Source organism: Doryrhamphus excisus, chromosome 5 (genome assembly GCF_030265055.1).
Source record: "Doryrhamphus excisus isolate RoL2022-K1 chromosome 5, RoL_Dexc_1.0, whole genome shotgun sequence".
NCBI lineage: Eukaryota > Metazoa > Chordata > Actinopteri > Syngnathiformes > Syngnathidae > Doryrhamphus > Doryrhamphus excisus.
This window is the reverse complement of record NC_080470.1, coordinates 21,769,442-21,790,077: the sequence shown is the minus strand read 5'-3', so window position 1 is coordinate 21,790,077 and position 20,636 is coordinate 21,769,442. Positions and strand designations below refer to the sequence as shown.

At 40.1% G+C, this 20,636-nt stretch overlaps 2 protein-coding genes across 2 annotated transcripts in view; both read left to right on the top strand.

The window, feature by feature from the left end:
* Positions 1-69: 69 nt before the first annotated feature.
* traf3ip2l (TRAF3 interacting protein 2-like) lies at positions 70-8,275 on the top strand. The gene is made up of 10 exons (XM_058073223.1): positions 70-384; positions 1,957-2,039; positions 3,779-4,293; positions 4,364-4,400; positions 5,599-5,663; positions 5,734-5,831; positions 5,935-6,003; positions 6,323-6,442; positions 6,530-6,604; positions 6,846-8,275. Exons 2-10 carry the CDS (start codon positions 2,011-2,013, stop codon positions 6,990-6,992), a joined length of 1,155 nt encoding a protein of 384 aa, XP_057929206.1. The 5' UTR covers positions 70-384; positions 1,957-2,010; the 3' UTR covers positions 6,993-8,275.
* Positions 8,276-9,251: 976 nt separating this feature from the next.
* wwc3 (WWC family member 3) overlaps positions 9,252-20,636 on the top strand; it is a 37,527-nt gene continuing 26,142 nt past the window's right edge. The window contains exon 1 of the mRNA XM_058073478.1: positions 9,252-10,045. Within this exon, the coding sequence (XP_057929461.1) occupies positions 9,900-10,045 (146 nt within the window). The 5' untranslated portion in view covers positions 9,252-9,899. The remainder of the gene's footprint in view (positions 10,046-20,636) is intronic.

Below are 20,636 nucleotides of genomic sequence, written 5' to 3'. Positions count from 1 at the left end.
AATTTTATTTTTTCTGAGTTTGAAAGCAATAAATAAATTAGATTAGATTAGATTAGATTAGATTCAACTTTATTGTTATTGCTCATGTCACTTGTACAGGGCAACAAAATGCACATACATCAACAATGTGAACAAACATTCATCTCTCGCGATAGTATCGATACGATACTGACACTGTCTAATGCGAGTGGGCGTGGCTGGATGGCGAGGGGCGTGGTTTGGTGGTTAGCCAACGAGCACATTTCGCACGTCAGTACAGCGTCAGCCGGAGGGGAGCAGACAACTTCTCAAAGTCGCCGCAGAAGGGAGCGTCTTTCCCCGGGGAGGATTCGTGTCTGGGAGGACGCCGACACGTCGTAGTCTGGTTCATTTGCTGGAGGGAAGGTAAGACAATTTAATGCCATGAAAGTATTACCTGTTACTTCTCAGCTTGTTTTGCATCCATCGACCATCTGCCAATTGTTTGTCAACAGTATCACCTGGTTAGCTAACAGGTACAAAGCAAGAAGACTACTTTTCTACTTTTAATCTATTGTCTTTGATTTAATGAGCTAAAGAATATTCTCGAACACTTAAAGCAACCACAGTCTCGAGCCAGCCATACAAGAAGTCAAAATTGAGGTCATATATGTAACCACAAATGTCACTCACTGGAACTTTGTGGTGCTTTGACGGGGTAAAAAAAAACATGTCTTAAACAGTGTTAAAGTTAAACAACACCGTCACTTATTTCTTACCTTAATTTTATTTATCTTGCTTCTTTCATTGAGGGAAACTTGTTATTTCTTTTAAACCCACGTGTGCTCACTATACACAGAATCAGCCACATTCAAAAAGTCCCTGTGGTGTTTCTGTGAACCGCCATGGCCCTGGAGGGCATTTGTCTTTCCACTGGATGTCATAGATCTCATCATGTACATCTCATGGCTGAAGGCCAGTAACAACAAAATATACAATATATTTTTTTTATACACACACGCGGATAAAAAGATCCGCTGTGGTGACTCCGAAATCAGGAAAAAGTCGAAAGAAACAAACAAAAACACTAACAGTGGAACCTTGGTTAGCGTCGTTAATCTGTCCTAGAAGATCCGACTCTAACCGAAACGTACTCTAACCCAGGTGTGCTCACAATTTTTCAGCCTGCGAGCTACTTTTAAGTAGTCCTGAAGATCTAACTTGTACTAGAAATATGGAAAATATATTTAGTAATATATAAATGTGTATTTACTGTTTTCAGAAATATGAGTATTTTGGTATGTTTTGCATGTGTATCAGGGCAGCACACACTTTTTCGCATGATACAGATACACGCGTGTGTGTGTGTGTGTATGTGTATATATATATATATATATGTGTGTGTATATGTATATATATGTGTATATATATGTGTATATATATATATGTGTGTGTATATATATATATATATATATATATATACACACACGTACATATATATACGTACATACATAGCAGCTTATCAACAGACAACTTTAAGATCTCACTGAGTTGTGGAGGGAAAAAATAGCAGCTGTTTTATTCTAAACACAGCGAATGAGTGGTTCGCGCACAGGCCTCACAGCTAGGAGACGCAAGTTCAATTCCACTCTCTCATCTCTGCGTGGAGTTTGTATGTTCTCCCCGTGCATGCGTGGGTTTTCTCCGGGTACTCCAGTTTCCTTCCCCGTTCCAAAAGCATGCTAGGTTAATCGTCAACTCCAAATTGTCCATAGGTATAAAAATTACTAAATTCGAGAAAGTATCTGACATGTTGTGTGCGCCTTTAGGGGGCGGGGCCTGGGAAGTGTCAGAGTTGATGGTTAGCCTAGAGTTCTAGTAGCAGGTTAGCAGTGTAGAGAGTGGCCGACAGCAGCTCCTGTGTCAATATTCACCGCAAATGTTTTTTTTTGTACATACATGTGTATATACAGTACTTTTGTTTTTGTTGTTTTAAAGTGAAAGTTGACGTGCAGCGTAAAGGGATACACATGGATGTGAGGAGGCTGAAGGATGCTACCAGGTTCCAAACCTCCAAATAGGTGAGTCCATCCCAAAAAAGTTGTTTATTTTATATTTAGCAGACCAGGGGGTTATTCTGCGAAGCGCGTTTAGTGGGCTTGAGAGGCGTGTTGAGTGTAAAGCCGGACATGCCTGTTCTGTGAAGGCAGCTGTATCACAATGGTAATGGTTTTATTTCATTTGAACATGCATCAATTTACAATTGAGTGCATCCCATAATCAGTTCACAGTTCCACATGTCCAAAAGGAGTAGGAAGAAGCAAAGCTTATTAAATCCTACCCCTCCATCTGATTCTTTTACAATCAGTAACTGTTACATTTGTTCACTTCCTGCTTTCCATAATACATACAGTTTAAGGTTGTTTTTTTTTAATAATGCACCTCGTACCGAAGTACAAGGTGATATGAGCATCCAATGACATAATGGGTACCATAGTAAGTGTCAATATAGTGATATATATAGCACATCATGACTGGTTCAAGACTCTTCATCCTTGTATTTAGCAAACATCAACTGCTTGTATTGTTTCTTGAATTGGCTCATCGTTGTGCATTGTTTGAGGTCCTTACTCAATCCATTCCATAGTTTGATTCCACATACTGAAATGCTATGGATTTTTAACGTAGTCCTAGCATAGTGTTTCAAATGTAGTTCTTCCCTGAGATCATATTTCTCCTCTCTTGTAGAGAAGTATTGGATGACATTTTTAGGTAATTGGTTATTTTTAGCCTTATGCATTATTTTAGCTGTTTGAAAATTAACTATATCAGCAAGTTTAAGTATTTGTGATTTTAGAAATAAGGAGTTATTATGTTCTCTGTAGGCGGCATTGTGAATGATCCCTACTGACCTTTTTTGCAGTACATTTAGCGAGCGAAGATTGCTTTTATAGTTATTACCTCATATTTCCACACAATAAGTAAGATCTGGTAGAACCAGAGAGCAATAAAGAGTGTGGAGTAACTTAGGCTAAACTCTTAACTCGGTCTCAACCAGGTTATGTCCATGCTTTCAGCTGAAAATGAGCCATTAAAGTGCCACTGTTTCTAACTAATTTGGAGATGGCGTCACCGTTTAATTAAGAACATGGAAAAAAAATGGAAAAATATATTTGCGCTGCTAGCATTTCCTGATGATATTATCCATCGATCAGGGAGACATATGTTCTGCCGAGGCAATGCAAAGCACTAGATGAGGAATAAAATGCAATATGAAATAATTAGGCCAACATGAGCAGATGTACCATATTTTCCGGACTATAAGTCACACTTTTTTTCATAGGTTGGCTGTTCCTGCGACTTATACTCCAGAGCGACTTATAAATGAAAAAACTGTTTATGTTACATAAACACTGGACACCTTTTCTGTTCATATTTATTTTTTGTGTAGCTGAATAAGCATTGTGTTAGCATATCTTACACCTATTCAGCCTGTTCTCTATTCTTTTATTGTTAGAACTTCCCATCCAAGGGGATGTAATGTTGGTTTTGGTCAAGTAGTTGCAAAAAAATGACAAAAAATGCAACCTATACTCCAGTGCGACTTATGTATGTTTTTTTTTCTACCTAATTATGCATTTATGGTATTGTGCAACTTATAGCCTCACGTATTTAAAACACAATGATGTGAGGAAGGAAAAATAATAGCAGAGGTGTCACAGTAGGGTTTCATGTTTTGACACAGTTTTATTTTGAAGCGTGCAGCATTTCAAGAACATAAAGTCCAAATTGCTTGTCCTCACAATGTCCGCTGGTGCAGTTGGTTCCTGCGAAAAAACACTCCACAAGAGGACGATGAGACCATGAGCGCCGAGCAGCAAGAAGTGACCGCCAAAATGGACCCCGCTGGCGCCCGCCTTTGCGACCCCTTCCAGGAGGAACCCGTGCTGGACTCCCACGCCCGAGCCAACCTAAGCTCCTGTTCTTTCCCGCCGACTCCCTTCCCGAGCTTGGCCGACAGCGTCTGGCTGCCGCTGTCCAGCTTGTCCAGCAGCTGGTCGGGATATCCCGGCAGCACGCCGTCCAGCCTGAACCCAAAAGAACTCTGCAGCTGCTGCGGAGATAGCCTCCCCTCTGGTCACAAGTCCCCAAGCAGCCTGGAGCAGCCCTTCTCTCTGCACTCGGACCCGCCGAGCCGGCATCACACCCTGCCCCCGTACATGTGCTCACCCATTGGGGCCGCCTGCTGGGCCCAGTGTCCCGCGGACGCCTTTGCCGGCAGCGGAGCCAACGTTCACCCGTGCTTTCCAAACCGGGAAGCTCACGGGCTTCCATGTAAGTGAGAACTTGTTCCTGCTGCGACCTTTGTGTGCTCTTCTCATTTTTTTGCCTTGTAAACATCCAGGTGACTGCAGACATCCCTGGGGTGGGTTCACACGGATGTGAGTACTGTAATTCTTTTCTCAAATTCACAAAAAGGCCCTACTCTGTCTCATTCAGGGCTGTTCAAGAACAGTAACGATGTCAACATTTCTTGTTGCCTTCGATAGGATACAGATATCGCAGATTTTGTCACAGATTTTATTTACCCCAGTTTTGGTTTTCATCAAAAATGTTCTGATGAAAATTTTGCCTCGGTCTCTGCTCGCTTTTTGCAAGACCCAGTTTTTGGATGATTGTCAGGTTTAATCACCAAACATCTGTAAAGCAACCTGCTCAAAGAGGACAAAGAGACTGGCATAGTTTTACTTGCAAGGAGAGTGATTGAAGTCTGCTCAGTAACAACCTCCAAATCAACTCTGAAAAAGCCTTCACTCTCTTGCCTTTTATTTAGGAATGCCCTAGGTCACAGGAGGTCTCAACTGCTACGGGGAAAGGGTGTCCTGACTATCCAGTTGAGACCATTTAAAAACAAACCACTATCTTTATCATACACGCATTCTTCTGCTCGTGGTTGACTGCTTGAGCAATCAACTGTCCCCTTCTGCTGGTGCCACATCCTGCAATAAAAGCAAGTCATGCATACATACACAGAGAACAAAGCTATACCTATCTTACCAACTTGTAGCTAGAAAGGCAAACAGTTAGACCAGCAAATTGGATAACTTATCTACAACAGTTCCAACAATGATTTTTTTTTTCTAAAAAAAAAAAAAGTTTTCACTCACTCTCTCTGTTTTTGTACATTTGGTTTTCCTCAATTTTTTTGTTAAAAAAAAAACATGTCATGACTACATTACATGTTACCGATGCTGTGAACCTAACACTAAAATGCTAAAGCTACGTACCATTGAGAGACGTCTTGAAGTAACCTCTTTTCTTGAGAAACTGGGGACTGTCCAGTCTCTACTTCCGGATTGGATTCGGGAACCAACACATATGGCTGTATGTTAAAAGCTGACATTTTACATCACCATTTATCATCAAAAATCATAGGTCCCTTTTAAGGTGTTTTAAAAAGCTCAATTCAATAATTCTGGAAACAAACTGAACTGATTTCCGTAGTATTCACATACCCATTGAAAGCAAACAAGCGCTCCTCGTGAGATACTCTGCCTGTACTGAAAGTGAAAACACAAACAGGACTGAACTTGAAGTGCTTTTTTAATTTTTTGTTTATTTATTTTTGTCATTCCACAGCAACCACAGCCATACGCCTCCAGAGAAGCAGACGCCGCACAGCATGCCGCTGTCTTTGGAGCAGCGTGAGTGTCCATGGACGCGGTGCACCGTCAAGTAGCCGTTTTAACGACATCTTGTTGTCCTGGCGTGCAGGGAGAGTGTTTGTCACGTACGAGGCGGACGATGACGTGCACCTGAGCGAGGTCATCAAGTTTGTGGCTCTGCTGCGGCACAACGGCTTCGACACACATGTACGAACGTGACAACCATTTATAAAAATAACCCTCTTATTTTGTTTTTTGAATACAGTATATTTATAGTTTATTGATTTTTTTTTATTTGTGGTGCTTACAGATTGACATATTTGAGCAGCAGTTTCGCAGCATCAGCAAGATTGACTTCATGGAGCGCTACCTCAGCGAGGTAAGTGTTTCTTATACGATTGAACACATTATCATGGGTCGGTCAATTACAGTAGCTTGTCGTTCCAATTGACTTTTCGAGTCTCATTGGAAACTTTTGTAGACTCTAAATGAGGAGCATGTATCGCTCCTCTCAGCGGGCAGCGGGTCCTCTGCGGCAACCTCTTTTGCTTTCGACTTTCATGTTGTTTTGACGTCTTTATCTCCCACAGCATCCATACAAACAACATGCTAATGCGACCACAGATAGATCGCAGTCCTGCAGGAACAACTCTGCCTTTAAAAAGAGTCAAATGATGGATGTGTCATGTGATCCCCAGAAGGAGTACCTGATTATCATCATCATCAGCCCCAAGTACTACGACACGGTGACCGCCTCCCACGTCAGCAGCCCCGACATTGACGAGCGGACGTGCAGCGCAGTCTACATCCACAAGCAGGTTCCGAAAACAAACTGTCAAAAAAAAAAAAAAAACAAAATGTCACACTTTTTTTTTTATTCACTGCATTTCTTTTCTTTCATGCAGCTCCAGAATGAGTTCATTCAGAACGGATGCAAAAATTTTCGCTTTATTCCCATTTTGTTCCCCGGTGCAAAGAAGGTAAGTCATGTCACCCACCCCCGACCCTCGTGAGGATAAGCGGCATTGAAGTGTAAAAAGAAATGAAGCACTATTCATTAACTGTGGAGTGAATCCTTGTAGAGCAGAGAAATAAAAGTGTTGGTATGGGTATTATCGATACTAAGCTCCGTATCCTATTTGGGGAATCGCACATCACAATAACTTGTGAATAATTTCCTAACAACACATACAATAACTTGAGAAACGTGTCGGCCCGCAGTGTCACGTCCCAACCTGGCTTCAGAACACGCATGTGTACGCTTGGCCGCTGGACCGTGACGACATCCTACGGCGGCTCATGAGGGTGGAAAAGTACAACCCCCCTCCGATAGGCGAGCTGCCCACCATTGTGTCCATCCCCATATGACAACGCCTTCTTGGAGGACATCACAGAGTGTCTTGGGCATGTTGAGAGCTCTGTAATATCTGGGAATGTTCCTTTAGGTTCTAGCTAGCAGGAACATTTGTGGTGCTAGAAAAGATTGTGGAATCTTGCCACGGGAAGTTTAGCCAGGGAAGACATTTTTATTTGTGAGTAGTGCTTCAATGACATTTTATTGAGGAATGGCCCAGTTTTTGTATATTTGGTTTTCATAACGTTTTTCCTGTTTTTTTTCATTCTTTTCAAATTTGCCTCCATTTTCATTCACTTCTGCGTTTTTGTACACCCCAGTTTTTGGATGGTTTGGTTTTTGTCAAAATTTTTTGCTAACATTGCTTTGCAACTTTTGTCCAAAATTAATTTTTGTTTACTGTCTTGGTTTTCATACGCCCCAGTTTTCATGTATTTGTTGATCATTTTTGAATGACGTTGCCTTTGTTTTTGTCTGCCTCTTATTTGTTTTATTTTACATTTTTTTGCAGAAATTCTGACTTGATAGTGGTAACATTTTTGCCAAAACTTTTGTTTCAGTTTTCAGCCACTGTCTTTGCTAAAATTTTGCCAGAGTTTTCGTTTACTGTCTTGGTTTTTGTACGCCCCATGTATTTGTTGATCACTTTTGCAAAGACGTTGCCTTTGTTTTTGTCTGCCTCTGATTTGTGTTATTGTGGTAACATTTTTTTGCAGAAATTTTAACTAAATTTTGGTAAAACTTTTTGCCCAAACTTTTGCTTCAGTTTTCAGCCACTGTCACTGTTTTTGCAAAAATTTTGCCAGAGTTTTTGTTTATTGTCTTGGTTTTCGTACGCCCTAGTTTTCATATATTTGGTATTTGTTCATCATTTTCTAAAAGACTTTGCCTCTGTTTTTGTATGCCTCTGGTTTGTATTATTTGGTGACATTTTTTCAAAAATGTTCACTCAATTTTGTATGCTCCAGTTTTGGTACCACTTTTTGCAAAAACGTTTGCTTCACTTTTCAGCCACTGTCTCTGTTTTGTTTGAACCACAATGATGCTGTAACACATCACTAGATGAGACTATGAATTTGACTCAGGTTTACCACCATGCAGGTTTAAAATATGTAACTATACATAACATAACACTGTATTGCAGCAACCCCAACTAAAGTTTCTATCCCATTCTCCAATTTCCCATAAATGGCTGTGAATTTCCCATGGAAAGTTCTTACTCTGAAAAAAATCTTACTCTGCATACACTTGAATGAATTCTGTTGGAAAATAATATATTCTGTTGTGCAGGTGATTAAAATGTCTTAGAAGATAAAATGAAGTCAGTCATCTACATGTGACTATTAGCAGCCTTTGTGACACAAGTCGAAATGTCAGCAGTCCTTAACAATCCTTAATATAGACAGATTAATATATTAATAAACAGCGTGTTCTTTTATTTTAACATTTTCGACTGGTCACCAGACCCTATAGCACCTTTCAAAGATTATAAATCTAATCAAGTGAAGCACTAATTCATTTGCAAAGAAACACTGACCTCTGCCGGCGAAAACTAACTGTGAGTAACACAATATTACGGCCAAGGAAAAATAACACAATTTTAGAGGCATAAAGTAAATTATTATTGAGGTTGCATAAAAAGCTTAAATTTCATGACAATAATGCCAAAATATAACAAGAAACAAGTTGTATTTTGATGAAAGAATATTTAAGGATAATAATATATAGTAGCATAAGGTTTATTGTTTAAAGATTTATATTATATTTAATATATATTATATTTGTATATTATATTTATAATATAATTTATTTATAATATAATTTATTTTTTATATAATATAATTGATAATTTATATATATTATATTATATTTATTTATAATATTTAAATATTACCGACAAAATATGAGAAACAAACTAAGCAAAATGAAGTTGTGATTTTTGGACAATTAAATTTGAGTAAATAAAACAAATGAAAGAAGCTACAATTATGTAAGATTATGTAAGAAGAAAGTTGAAATGAGTGGAAAATCTGAAGAAAAGCTAAAATGGGGAGAAAAAGAGCAAAGTTGATACATTTTTCTTCAAAAATGTCTAAATGTATAACTTCTTAGCATATGTGTTTCTCTACAAAATATCCGAGTGGCATCTTTCATTTGTCTGGAAAAAGTCACACAGAAAGGGTAACGCCTCCCACCCGTGACGTCATCAAAGTCATGAACCGAGTGGCTGCAATACTCGTCGCTGCCGGCAGATGTCACTGCGGTGTAACGCAAAAGGCCTCCGTAGAGTTTTGTTTGTTTTGGGGAAACGTTTGCCTGCTTGAGTTGAAAGTTATGCTGTTGTAAAATGACGACTTTTATGAGCGAAACTTTCGCCTAAAATGTCAAGTCTGTGCGACCACGTGAAATGGTAAACTTGAAATGATTATTTTAAAAAGTAATAATTACGTTTAGCCTGCTCACGTCAAAACAGCAACAAGAAGGACATATCCCGTCTAGCAAACAATTGAAAAGTTTGCTTTTTGAGAAGCAGAGCCGCTTTAAAGTTGTGAGAGTTGGACTTTCCTATTGGACAGAAGGGCCAGCTTTCCCGCACGTCCGTTTATGCAAATCCGCCGAGCCCGAATAAGGACACGGAGGAATGAAACATGGTGGCGGAGGCCAACATGGAGGAGCGAGCACCGTGAGAGCGCCGCCTTTGTAAGCCACTAAGCGGGGAACTCTTTGGACCAAACGCGGATGTGCTGAGCTCCCGGAGGCGCCTCCTTTCTTCAGCCGTGCAAAGTTTGCTCTTCACGCCGAAGTCGAGCTGCGCCTGTGATGCGGTGAGAAGCGGCTGTTTTTTCCCGGAGGGGGGCGAGAGACGACGCAGGGGCGCCGGGCTGGAGCCCTCGCCCTCGCCCTCGCAGCGGCCCGCCGCGATGCCGTGGCTGTGCGGCGGAAAGCGGAGGGAGAGCTCCGAGCTGCCGCTGCCCGCCGGATGGGAGGAAGCCCGAGATTACGACGGAAGAGTGTTCTTTATCGACCACAACACCCGGCAGACTTCATGGATCGACCCCAGAGATAGGTAGGAAAACAGCAACAAAAAAAGTCATTTTAACGTCAATCTCAGTGACAGCGTGATGCTTTTGCTCGTTTGCTTGCCTTTTCACACATTTGGCTAACTAAACCATCTCCGACATGAGCTGCCATCTTTCTTGACATGTAAAATCAGCTTTTAACGATGTTTTGAAATGTTGACAACCCTTCCATTGTCATGCACACACTTTTACGTTCTCATGTGTGTTGTCATCACTTGTGGATTCATGACTTCCAATGACCTGAAACATTCCAGCTTCTCTCACTTATTGTGACACAATCCCCCCTTTTTTAACTTTCAAACAATCCTATCCGTCCTCTACAACATGGCTCTAAAAAGCTTTGACTGCTACTTTTGGACGAGCCTGGAGTGTTGCGTTCAAACTCCAACTCCCAGCAATCCCGGCTAAAGTATGCCAGGAATGCGAGCTGGCCACTGGGAAAGCTGCAAGGATGTGCGCCTCCGCAGGGACTGGGATTTCACCTACCCAGAAACGGGCTCCTTTTGGCCGAGGCCACTTTGAGGGATTACAGGCAACTCCCGGGATCGTCTTCCGTCGATTCTGATGTTGTAACCAAACCATACGAAGAAACAGAATGTAATCTTGATAAGAAACACCCGATTTCCCCGCCGCTGATAACGCTTTTCTCCTCATCACCAAGCTGTTGTTTGATGACAGAGGAATGTGATGTACAACTTATCTCCAATGGAAGAATGCTGATGCTGACACCAACCAATAAGTCAAACACAAACCTGTAAATTCCGAGTCACCTTGAAGCCAAATCCTCGACAATACTCTGAAGGGGTTTTTCCAAAAGCGGGACACTGAGGCAACCAACCATTATTTCCTTGGTTGATAACTGAAGTTGTTGTTTTCCCTTAATTGAGTGATCGGTTCATCGATTGACCAAAGGGCGGCCTGAGGGCCATTTTTTAAAATTACAATTCCATGAGAAAATTTAAAAAAAGTCTTGAAGAAAATGAAAAAAATCATCAGTAATTATCTGTCAAAATATTGACAGAAAAAGTCGTAATTTTAGGAGAAAAACTTTTTATACGGAAAAATAGCATCATTTTAGTAGCATCATTTGAAATCCATTCATTTTCTATACTGCTTATCCTCACTAGGGTCATGGGTATGCTGGAGCCTATCCCAGCTGACTTTGGGTGAGAGGCGGGGTACACCCTGGACCCTGGACCCACATTTGAAGTATTAAAGAAAAAAGTTGTAATATTACGAAAAACAATAAAGTTTGTTGATAAATAGGTTGGTGGGGAAAAGGTACAATGTTCTGGGAATAAATTACAAATATTATGTGAATAAGGTAACAAGATTGCGAGAAAAACATTTATAAGAAAGTTGAAATAGTTTATTTAACAGCAGAAAAGAAGAAAAAACAGCTGTAATTTTACAAGAATAAAGTCCAAATATTAAGACAAAAAGTCATATTCTAACTAGGAAAATAAACTTGTGCTATTGGGAGGAAGAAAATAACTTCATAGTAGCATAGAGTTGAAATGTTAAACAAACAAAAAAAGACATGTTTGTATGAGAAACAAAACAAAATATTATGGGAATAAAGTCAAAATATTATGGCAGTAAAGTCATAATATTAATAATAAGAACAAAAGGTCCAAAATCAGCAGTAATTTTACAAGAATAAAGTCAAAATATGAGGAGAAAAATGTTGCTTTATTTACAAGAGCAGAAGGTCAAAAGCTGGCTTGATCCTGATTTTCAATATGAACAGAGACCGTGAAATCGGTGCATCACCATCCCTCTGACCTTTTAGAAGAGTTCCCACAGTGATAACTGGCTTGTGGCGGCCGAGCGTTCATAGCGATGTTACTTTTTGATTAGGGATGCCCAATAATTATCGGTACCGATAATTATATGATCATGAAAACCGACATTTAAAAAAAAATGCTGTATACAACACATAGTATGTGTTCATTCCACCACGGGAGATATGTTATGTTACATGCATCAGTATTGGCTGATTGGCTAATCTAACAAGGCAGTCATCATTTTACGAGAATAGTGTAATATTATGAGGAAATATTATGAGGTTTTAGTTGCGTAGAGTTGAAATATGAAATAATAAGAGGCAAATTTTTTAAAATGTCGTAACATGAGAAGCAAAAATTTGTTTTGATTGTACCAGAATGAAGTCAAAACGTGCAATTTTCCGAGAATAAATAATAGTAATATTAGTAATAGTAATAGGAGGAAAAAGTCATGTCATTTTAGTAGCAGGGAGTTGAAGAAAAAATAAAAGCCCTAATATGACAAAAGTCTCAGGTCATAATCATTCATTCATTTTCTACTGCTTATCATCACGAGTGTCGCGGGGGTGCTGGAACCTATCCCAGCTGTCTTCGGGCGGGAGGCGGGGTACACCCTGAACTGGTGGCCAGCCAATCACAAGGCACATATAGACAAACAACCATTCACACTCACATTCATACCTATGGACAATTTGGAGTGGCCAATTAACCTAGCATGTTTTTGGAATGTGGGAGGAAACCGGAGTACCCGGAGAAAACCCACGGGGGAGAACATGCAAACTTCACACAGAGATGGCCGAGGGTGGAATTGAACCCTGGTCTCCTAGCTGTGAGGTCTGCGCGCTAACCACTTGACCGCCGTGCCGCCGTCACAATCATTTGATTCTTTAAAAAGAAATAATTTAAAAAATGGGGGAAAAGGAGTAAAACTGAAAGTTGATACTAATAATATGATTTTTGGTGGACAGTTTTCAAAGTGACACAGTTCCACCCTTCATATTTAGCGATGTGGCCCACGCTGGAATACGTGTGTAATGTGGACACCACAGAGTAGCATCAAGAACATGTTGCAGCTGGGAGGCTGAAGATACAGTATGCATGTAAAATGTTCTTGTTGTATGATGCTCTGGTGCTGTCAAGTTGAGTCAAATGGAGAAACCTGATCATAAAATGAGTTGAATGGGATGCAGAAACATCCAGTGTTGTAGTACAGCTTGGAGGCCACAAAAGCCGCTTTCCCACTGCAAGGAACTGGGGGGGGCATGACACAAAATAACGGAGAACCACCGCCCTCAGGTCTTGTGATACATGCAAGCCCGGAGTCTGCTGAGCGTCACGTAGGCTGGGACGTAGACAAACACCACGGTGTGGTGTGGTGATGCTGTGGGTATCAGCCAGGGTTCACGTTTGGTCCTGCTCTGGTGTCGCTGTCTTCGCTAACAGCATGTCGTGAAAAGTTGGATTCATGTGTGAAAAGGGATTCCCTGGAAACAGGACCGGATTTGTTAGTGTTTATTTCGTCGGGCCCTGTAAGGCTGGAAGACCCCGGTGTGCCGCCTTACAGGACAGTCCGAGTCTGCGTTCTGCTGGGGTTTTTTGTGAGTACGGAATGAGCGTCATGCTCGGCATGCCTATGCTAATGCCCCGGGGGCTCAGACAAAGCGGCAGAACGGGGGCAGTTCCCACGTGTCGTGTCTCCTCCCGCCCGTCCCCGTGGCCCGGCGGGAAGGCCTCCTTTATTAGCTCTGTTATGCAACAACCACGGCCGGCCCGCCGCTCGGCAAAGGGGGCCCTTTATGCTTGGCCACAAAGCAGGGCAAATTCAATTATTCTGGAAAGGGTGAGCTGTGTTTGCAGCGCCCAGAGGTTATTCACACGCGCTCAACCCCGCTTTTATTTTGCTTCCCCCGGCCTTTTCATTATGACGGCCCTTTTTGTGTGCTGCCGTGACGGGGGAGGTCACGAACACGCCGTGGCTTGATTTAATGTCAGTTGGCTCGTGTCTTTTTCACGACATATGGCTTCTGTCTTTTTTGGAAATGATGGACCCGCGCCACATCACCCGTTTGAACTGTTTCTTTTTTATTCACGTTTCTTTCTTACCATACTCTACTCTAGTCACTTCACTGCAATATTGTACATATTACTGTTATTATATATTGTCATATCCATACTGTTTATAATCTGTATAATCTACAATAGCCATATTATAGTCATTTATACCCCTGTACATATCCTCACTGTATCATAGTCATAGCCTGTATAGTTTTATTTACATAGATCTGTCCATACTTACTACTAATGTACTTATAAAATTGCACTTCTGGTTGGATGCTAACTGCATTTTGTTGCCCTGTACCAGTGACATGAGCAATAACAATAAAGTTGAATCTAATCTAATCTAATCTAATCTAATCTAATCTAATCTAATCTAATCTAATCTTATGAGAAATATCTGTCTCTTGTGCTCTCGTGCCTTATACCACAATCTCAAAGTGCGACCTGGTGGCCATTTTTGTCCCGCAGCTCGCTCTTTGTCGGTCCTCAGCATTTTGTAAAAATAAAAATAATTTGATATCAATGAGATATATATTTGTAGATGTTGGAAAATCTATTGGAATGTCCATTCATCCCGTGATTGTATGGGTTTTCTCCAGAGAATATCAGAATATCAAGAATATTAGCAAACATAACTAGAGAATATCAGAAAATGGAGCTCATAGAACATCAGCAAATGTAACCAAAGTAGTATCAGCAAACATCGCCAAAAGAGTATCGGCAAACGTAGCTTAAAAGAGTATCGGCAAACGTAGCTTAAAAGAGTATCGGCAAACGTAGCTTAAAAGAGTATCGGCAAACGTAGCTTAAGAGTATCGGCAAACATAGCTAACAAGAGTGTCGGCAAATGTTTCCAAAAGAGTATCAACAAATGTTTCCAAAAGAGTATCAGCAAACGTCGCCATAAGAGTATCAGCAAATGTCGACAAAAGAGTATCAGCAAATGTCGACAAAAGAGTATCAGCAAATGTCACCAAAAGAGTATCAGCAAACGTAGCTAACAAGAGTATCAGCAAATGTTTCCACAAGAGTATCGGCAAACGTAGCTAACAAGAGTATCGGCAAACGTAGCTAAAAAGAGTTTCGGCAAACGTAGCTAACAAGAGTATCGGCAAACGTAGCTAACAAGAGTATCGGCAAACGTAGCTAACAAGAGTATCGGCAAACGTAGCTAACAAGAGTATCGGCAAACGTAGCTAACAAGAGTATCGGCAAACGTAGCTAACAAGAGTATCGGCAAACGTAGCTAACATGAGTATCTGCAAACGTAGCTAAAAAGAGTATCTGCAAACGTAGCTAACAAGAGTATCGGCAAACGTAGCTAACAAGAGTATCGGCAAACGTAGCTAACAAGAGTATCGGCAAACGTAGCTAACAAGAGTATCGGCAAACGTAGCTAACAAGAGTATCGGCAAACGTAGCTAAAAAGAGTATCGGCAAACGTAGCTAACATGACTATAAGCAAACGTAGCTAACATGACTATAAGCAAACACAGCTAACAAAAGTGTCAAACGTAGCTAACAAGAGGCAGACATAGTTTAGAGTATCACCAAACGTAGCTAACCAAGAGTATCAGTAAACATTGCCAAAAGAGTATCAGAAAACGTAGCTAAAAGGAATATCAGCAAACATAACTAACGAGTATCGGCAGACTTAGTTTAGAGTATCAGCAAACGTAGCTAACAAGAGTATCAGCAAAGGTCGCCAAAAGAGTATCGGTAGACTTAGTTTAAAGAGAGTCAGCAAATGTAGCTAAAAGAGCATCGGTGAACGGCCGACATATTGATGGCCACACAAAACAGACGGACGAGGTCACCAGTATGATACTTTACTGTAGAAAGAAGTTTATTACAGACTCATATCAAAACAACAAAAAACAAAAGGTGGACGTTAAGAGTGCGATGTAGCGACGTAGTTCCTATGAAGCTGTGAATTTGCTGATGTTCTTTTGGCACGGTTACATGTTGAAACAGAGCTGCGGTATGGGGATTGTATCGGTATGGGCAGATGTCCATGCTGTGCGGAGTTTGGCGGGGTGGGGGGTGTTGCTGGGTGCAGTCAGGACCTGAATGGAGAAGAATGCAACCTAAACAGGACGTGCCAAACTCTGCAAGCCGCCAGCTGTCAGGGCCTCCATTGTTTCACATTTCTGCACAATTCTTATTGGGGGGGGGGGGGGGAGAATGATGGAGTCTTCCGCTCCGTGTTTGGCTGCTTTGCAAGTCGTGTAGATGAGCTGATTCTGCTTCTTTCTGTGTTAATGTTAATATTTCTTCATGCACAAACTGGTTGTCTGGTGTGCACTGATCACACTTGGATGTGGTACGTATAGGGTGTGTGCGTACGTACTTTCAAGAACAAAGCCAATGTATGCCACTCATTGCTCATTTCTTGGCATTTGGAATGCTTTTCACATATAAAGCTTTGCTAAAGTGTTTAGTGTTCGGTGTTCACGTTTTTGGGTAGAGCAGGGATTCTTTCCAATGGTATGTCACAACGCATTAATTTAAGTCATTTTTACTTATTATTTTTTCACACATTTATTGAAGTCATTTTATGTTATTTTTTTATGCTTTTATTGAAGTCATTTTTTAGATTTTTTTTTTACTTTATATCAAAGCCATTTTTATTTATTGTTAATGCGACTCTATTAATGTTTACACTTTAAAATCATTTTTATTTTGTAGTTATTTGTTTTACACTTACAATTCTTTTACACTTCAATTATTTAAAATAATTTTTAATAATTTTTTTCACACTTTACAGTATATTTGTGTGTATTTTAGTTATGTTTTACACTTATTTAAAGTATGTTATTTAAATTATGTCATATTTATTAGTTTTTTTACACTTGAATTTTTTAAATTATTTTTTTTATTTTCAGTAACTTTCATTTTTTCACACTTAAGTCATATATATTTGTATGTATTTACGTCACACTTTTATTTAAACCATTCAAAGGTTTTATTCATTTAAATTATTTTGTGCATTTTTAACAGTCACTTATTTTTGAAAAACCTTTTTATTTGTATCTATTTTAATAAATGTACACTTTAAAAAAAGTATTTATTTATTTATTTTTTACATTTTTCAGTGACTTATTTTTTTGGCACTTAAATCATTTATATTTGTATATAGTTTAATTATTTTTTACACTTAATTCAATCATATCAATTGTTTTTTGTTCTTGCTTTAAGTCATTTTTATTTTTAAATAAAAAAAAAATTAAGTAACTTTTTTCACACTTAAGTCATTTATATTTGTTTGTATTTGAATTATTTTGGACACTTTTATTTAAGCCATTTGAAGGTTTGATTTATTTTAATTATTTTGTGCACTTTTATTTTGTGCACTTTTGTGCAAGTATGATAAAAAAAAACTTATTACACATAGAAAGGTGCGTTTTAGACGTATTTATTTAGGTATTTTGTCAAGGAAATGAGGAAGAACATAAGTGCATGCATACTAATGATGCATGAAGTAAAATGTAACATGAAAAAGACCGTAAGAACACACATTTCACGCACTATAACTGTGTAATGTACATTCATAACGTACATACTGCATACCAAGGAGAAATATGACTAAAATATTGCTGCATTGGTGTACTTCAAGGCAGATGATGTAAGAAGAAAGTTTAAATATTTGAAAAATGAAAAACCACAAAAATGGGTAAATGGTGCAAAGAGTGAAGTCGATACTAATATAGTCTTTTTCATCCATGAGATGCAGTTTTTTCTTTAAATATATTGTATATAACTTCTTATACAAAATATCAAAGTGTCATCTTTTCATTCTTTTACTGTGTGGCCCTCACTGGAAAAACGTTTCAACGCCGCTGCTATCAATGCAGGCCCATATAATCCAATTTTTGCTCATACTGGACTGATATCAATATGATATCGGGACAGCCAACAACCAAGTGACCTCCCGAGGCCTGGCCAGGACGTCCGCTACCTTCCCGTCAGTGCTCCCCTTTCCTCGTCCCGCCCATCGCCGATGAGACGGGCCGCTCCCCGCATCCTTGGTCTGGACGCTACTTTTAGGAGGCCTATTTCCATCGGATTCAACGCATAAAGGCGGAAGCAGATTCCGTCTGGATATCAGCTGCTTTAAGCCCCGCTCTGAAATCCTGCACCAGGCACTCAGACGGCCTGAGCATAAGTCACATTCCTCCCAAAGTTGTTTTCACATTTCTTTTTTAAACACACAATGGAATTCTGAGGCGGGCAGCACTTGTGACCTTTGTGTGTGGTTGTGTGTGTGTGTGTGTGTGTGTGTGTGTGTGTGTCTTGTGGGCCCTGCATGGTTGAGCTAAGGGGGAGCAGGTGGTCCTTCTGGAGATTTTAATTAAGGAAAATGATGATGCTTGTTGTCCAAACTTTATCCAACAACGGTCATCAAACATATTTTCTGACTGTAAGTGGCACCTTTTTCATAGTTTATAGTTTCATAATAGCCCATCCTGCGACTTATAGTCAGGCGCGGTCATCCTACTAGCGTAGACTTGGACTTTTAAAGAGGACCTATTATGCTCATTTTGGACCCTTTGTATTGAGTTGTGGACTAAGGATCGACCGATATATGTGTTCTTTACTTGAATCAGTATTGGCCGATACGCGCGTGGGTTTGCCGATGTATTTTTCTGCCGCATGATTTACAGACAGGCATCCGCCGGGCAGCTTTGCAACACACGCAGTCGCGGTACCCCTTCCCACCTGAGAGTGGTGAATCACAACAAGGGTACGTTTTCAACTTTTAATTATCCTCTAACAATTAAACTTAGTTGAAATATTGCCACCTGCTTTGAAATAGGAAACATGAACAATATATATGTATGTGCTTGAAAATATAGTTTAGTTTGTGGGTGTGAAAACCAGGAATGCTGCTGAATGCTTCAGCAGCATTCCTGCAGCATTCAGGAATGCTGAATGCTGCACTGCATTAAAAGTGCCTACCGTTTAATTGGGGAATTAGGGAGCTGTTGATGTAGTTGGAGGCTAATATGTACAGCTTTTACCAACACCGCTTTATTGTCAACGTTGTCAATTCAGTCCCATGGTGTTTGTAGGAGTTTCATTCAGCCAACGCCTGACTGAGGTTAAATGCGTGTCGTGTTGTGTGTGTGCGCCATCTCCGAGCACGCACACACAGAACGAATTGGAGCAGACGTGTCTGCTTATCAGAGGTCTTAAGTGTGCACAACACGAACTTTAATGATGAGAGAAATGTTTTATATATCGTAGTAAATTGTGTCAGTGTGATGTGTTTGCGTGTGTGGAGGTGGGGGGGGGGGGTACATTTCACTGCGGAGGAGCAGTCATCACATCGATGCTGGATAGAACTTAAACTATGACAGAAATGTTTTGCACATGGTTGAATATTTATTCCTTTTAAAGTTGATAATGCCGTTTAAATGTGTGTTTAAGAAAGCTGAATCCTACTGTGTTCAGTGTTTACATTTCAATAAATATTTGTTTAAACTTGAGACCTGTAATATTTGTTATTATCATTTTTTCATGTAAATTGAGGCAGTAAAAGCAGTATCAGCCACAAATATCGGCCCAAGCAAAATCGTCCATCGGCTAAGGGTGATGGAAAAAAATCGGTATCGGCATCGGCCCCAAAAAAAACATATCGGTCGATCCCTATTGTGGACTCCTATAGAGCAGCTACACACGATAACCAGCACAGAAAGCTTTCTAGTTCTTCCAGAATCTGCACCTATTCAGCTGTATTTCTTTGGGTGTTGTGGATCCCGTGAAAACGGTCTGTTTTAATGTATTCCACCCACGACCCACCTCCAGGCACACCCACTCTGCTGTGGTTGGTCACACTGCAGAGTGCACAGAAACACTTCCGGTTTGTGCCACTAACCGTATAGAAGTTGATAAACGGTATAAGTGTTGATAATAAACGGCAATGTATCTTTTTAAAATGTCGGATGTGTTGGATCCCGAATTTAGAGTAGGAGTAGTAGTAGTAGAGTAGTAGAGACTGGACAGTCCAAAGTTTCTCAAGAAAAAGAGGTTACTTCAAGACGTCTCTCAAAAATGTAAAAAAATACAAAACTGTTACTGCTGGCCCTTCTGACTCTTCCACACCACCAAGTAACGTTGGAAAGGCGTCGGGCTTTTTGGGCTAGTCCAGCTGCATATTAGTCCATGTTCACTAAACAGATTCAAATATAGTATTTCTTTTGCTGGTAGGGAATCAGGAACTCCAACCACTTGTGCCTGATGGTGGCGACTTTAGGAACTGGAAAACAAATGTGGCTTTCTTTTTCGAGGCATTGCTAGCAAATTAACAGCGGAGCAGCGCTAATATCACCTCATATGCAATTATACAGGGTGACCAAAAAAACTGTATTTTAGTAACCATGGATCAGCGAAAAGGGCAACAACATGTGTTATCAATTAAATGGAGGATGTCATCTTTAAAAATGGCATATTTTAATGTTTCAATTAATTAATTAAACCAATTAATTAATTTTATTGGATTGTTATTGTTTTGTTTTTGTGTCACCATGTATTACTAATGTGGTGTTGTCCGTACGGCCAGCATTATACTATCTTTCCTACATTATACTGTTTCGTTTTTCCATTTTTTTTTGTATTTAGTTTCTACAATGTGCCCACAAATGGCCCCCGGGCGGCACTTTGAACATCCCTGGTTTGCATATTTCACAGGGAGTGTTAATAAATGGAGTGGGCTAAAAATTGAATATGTCTC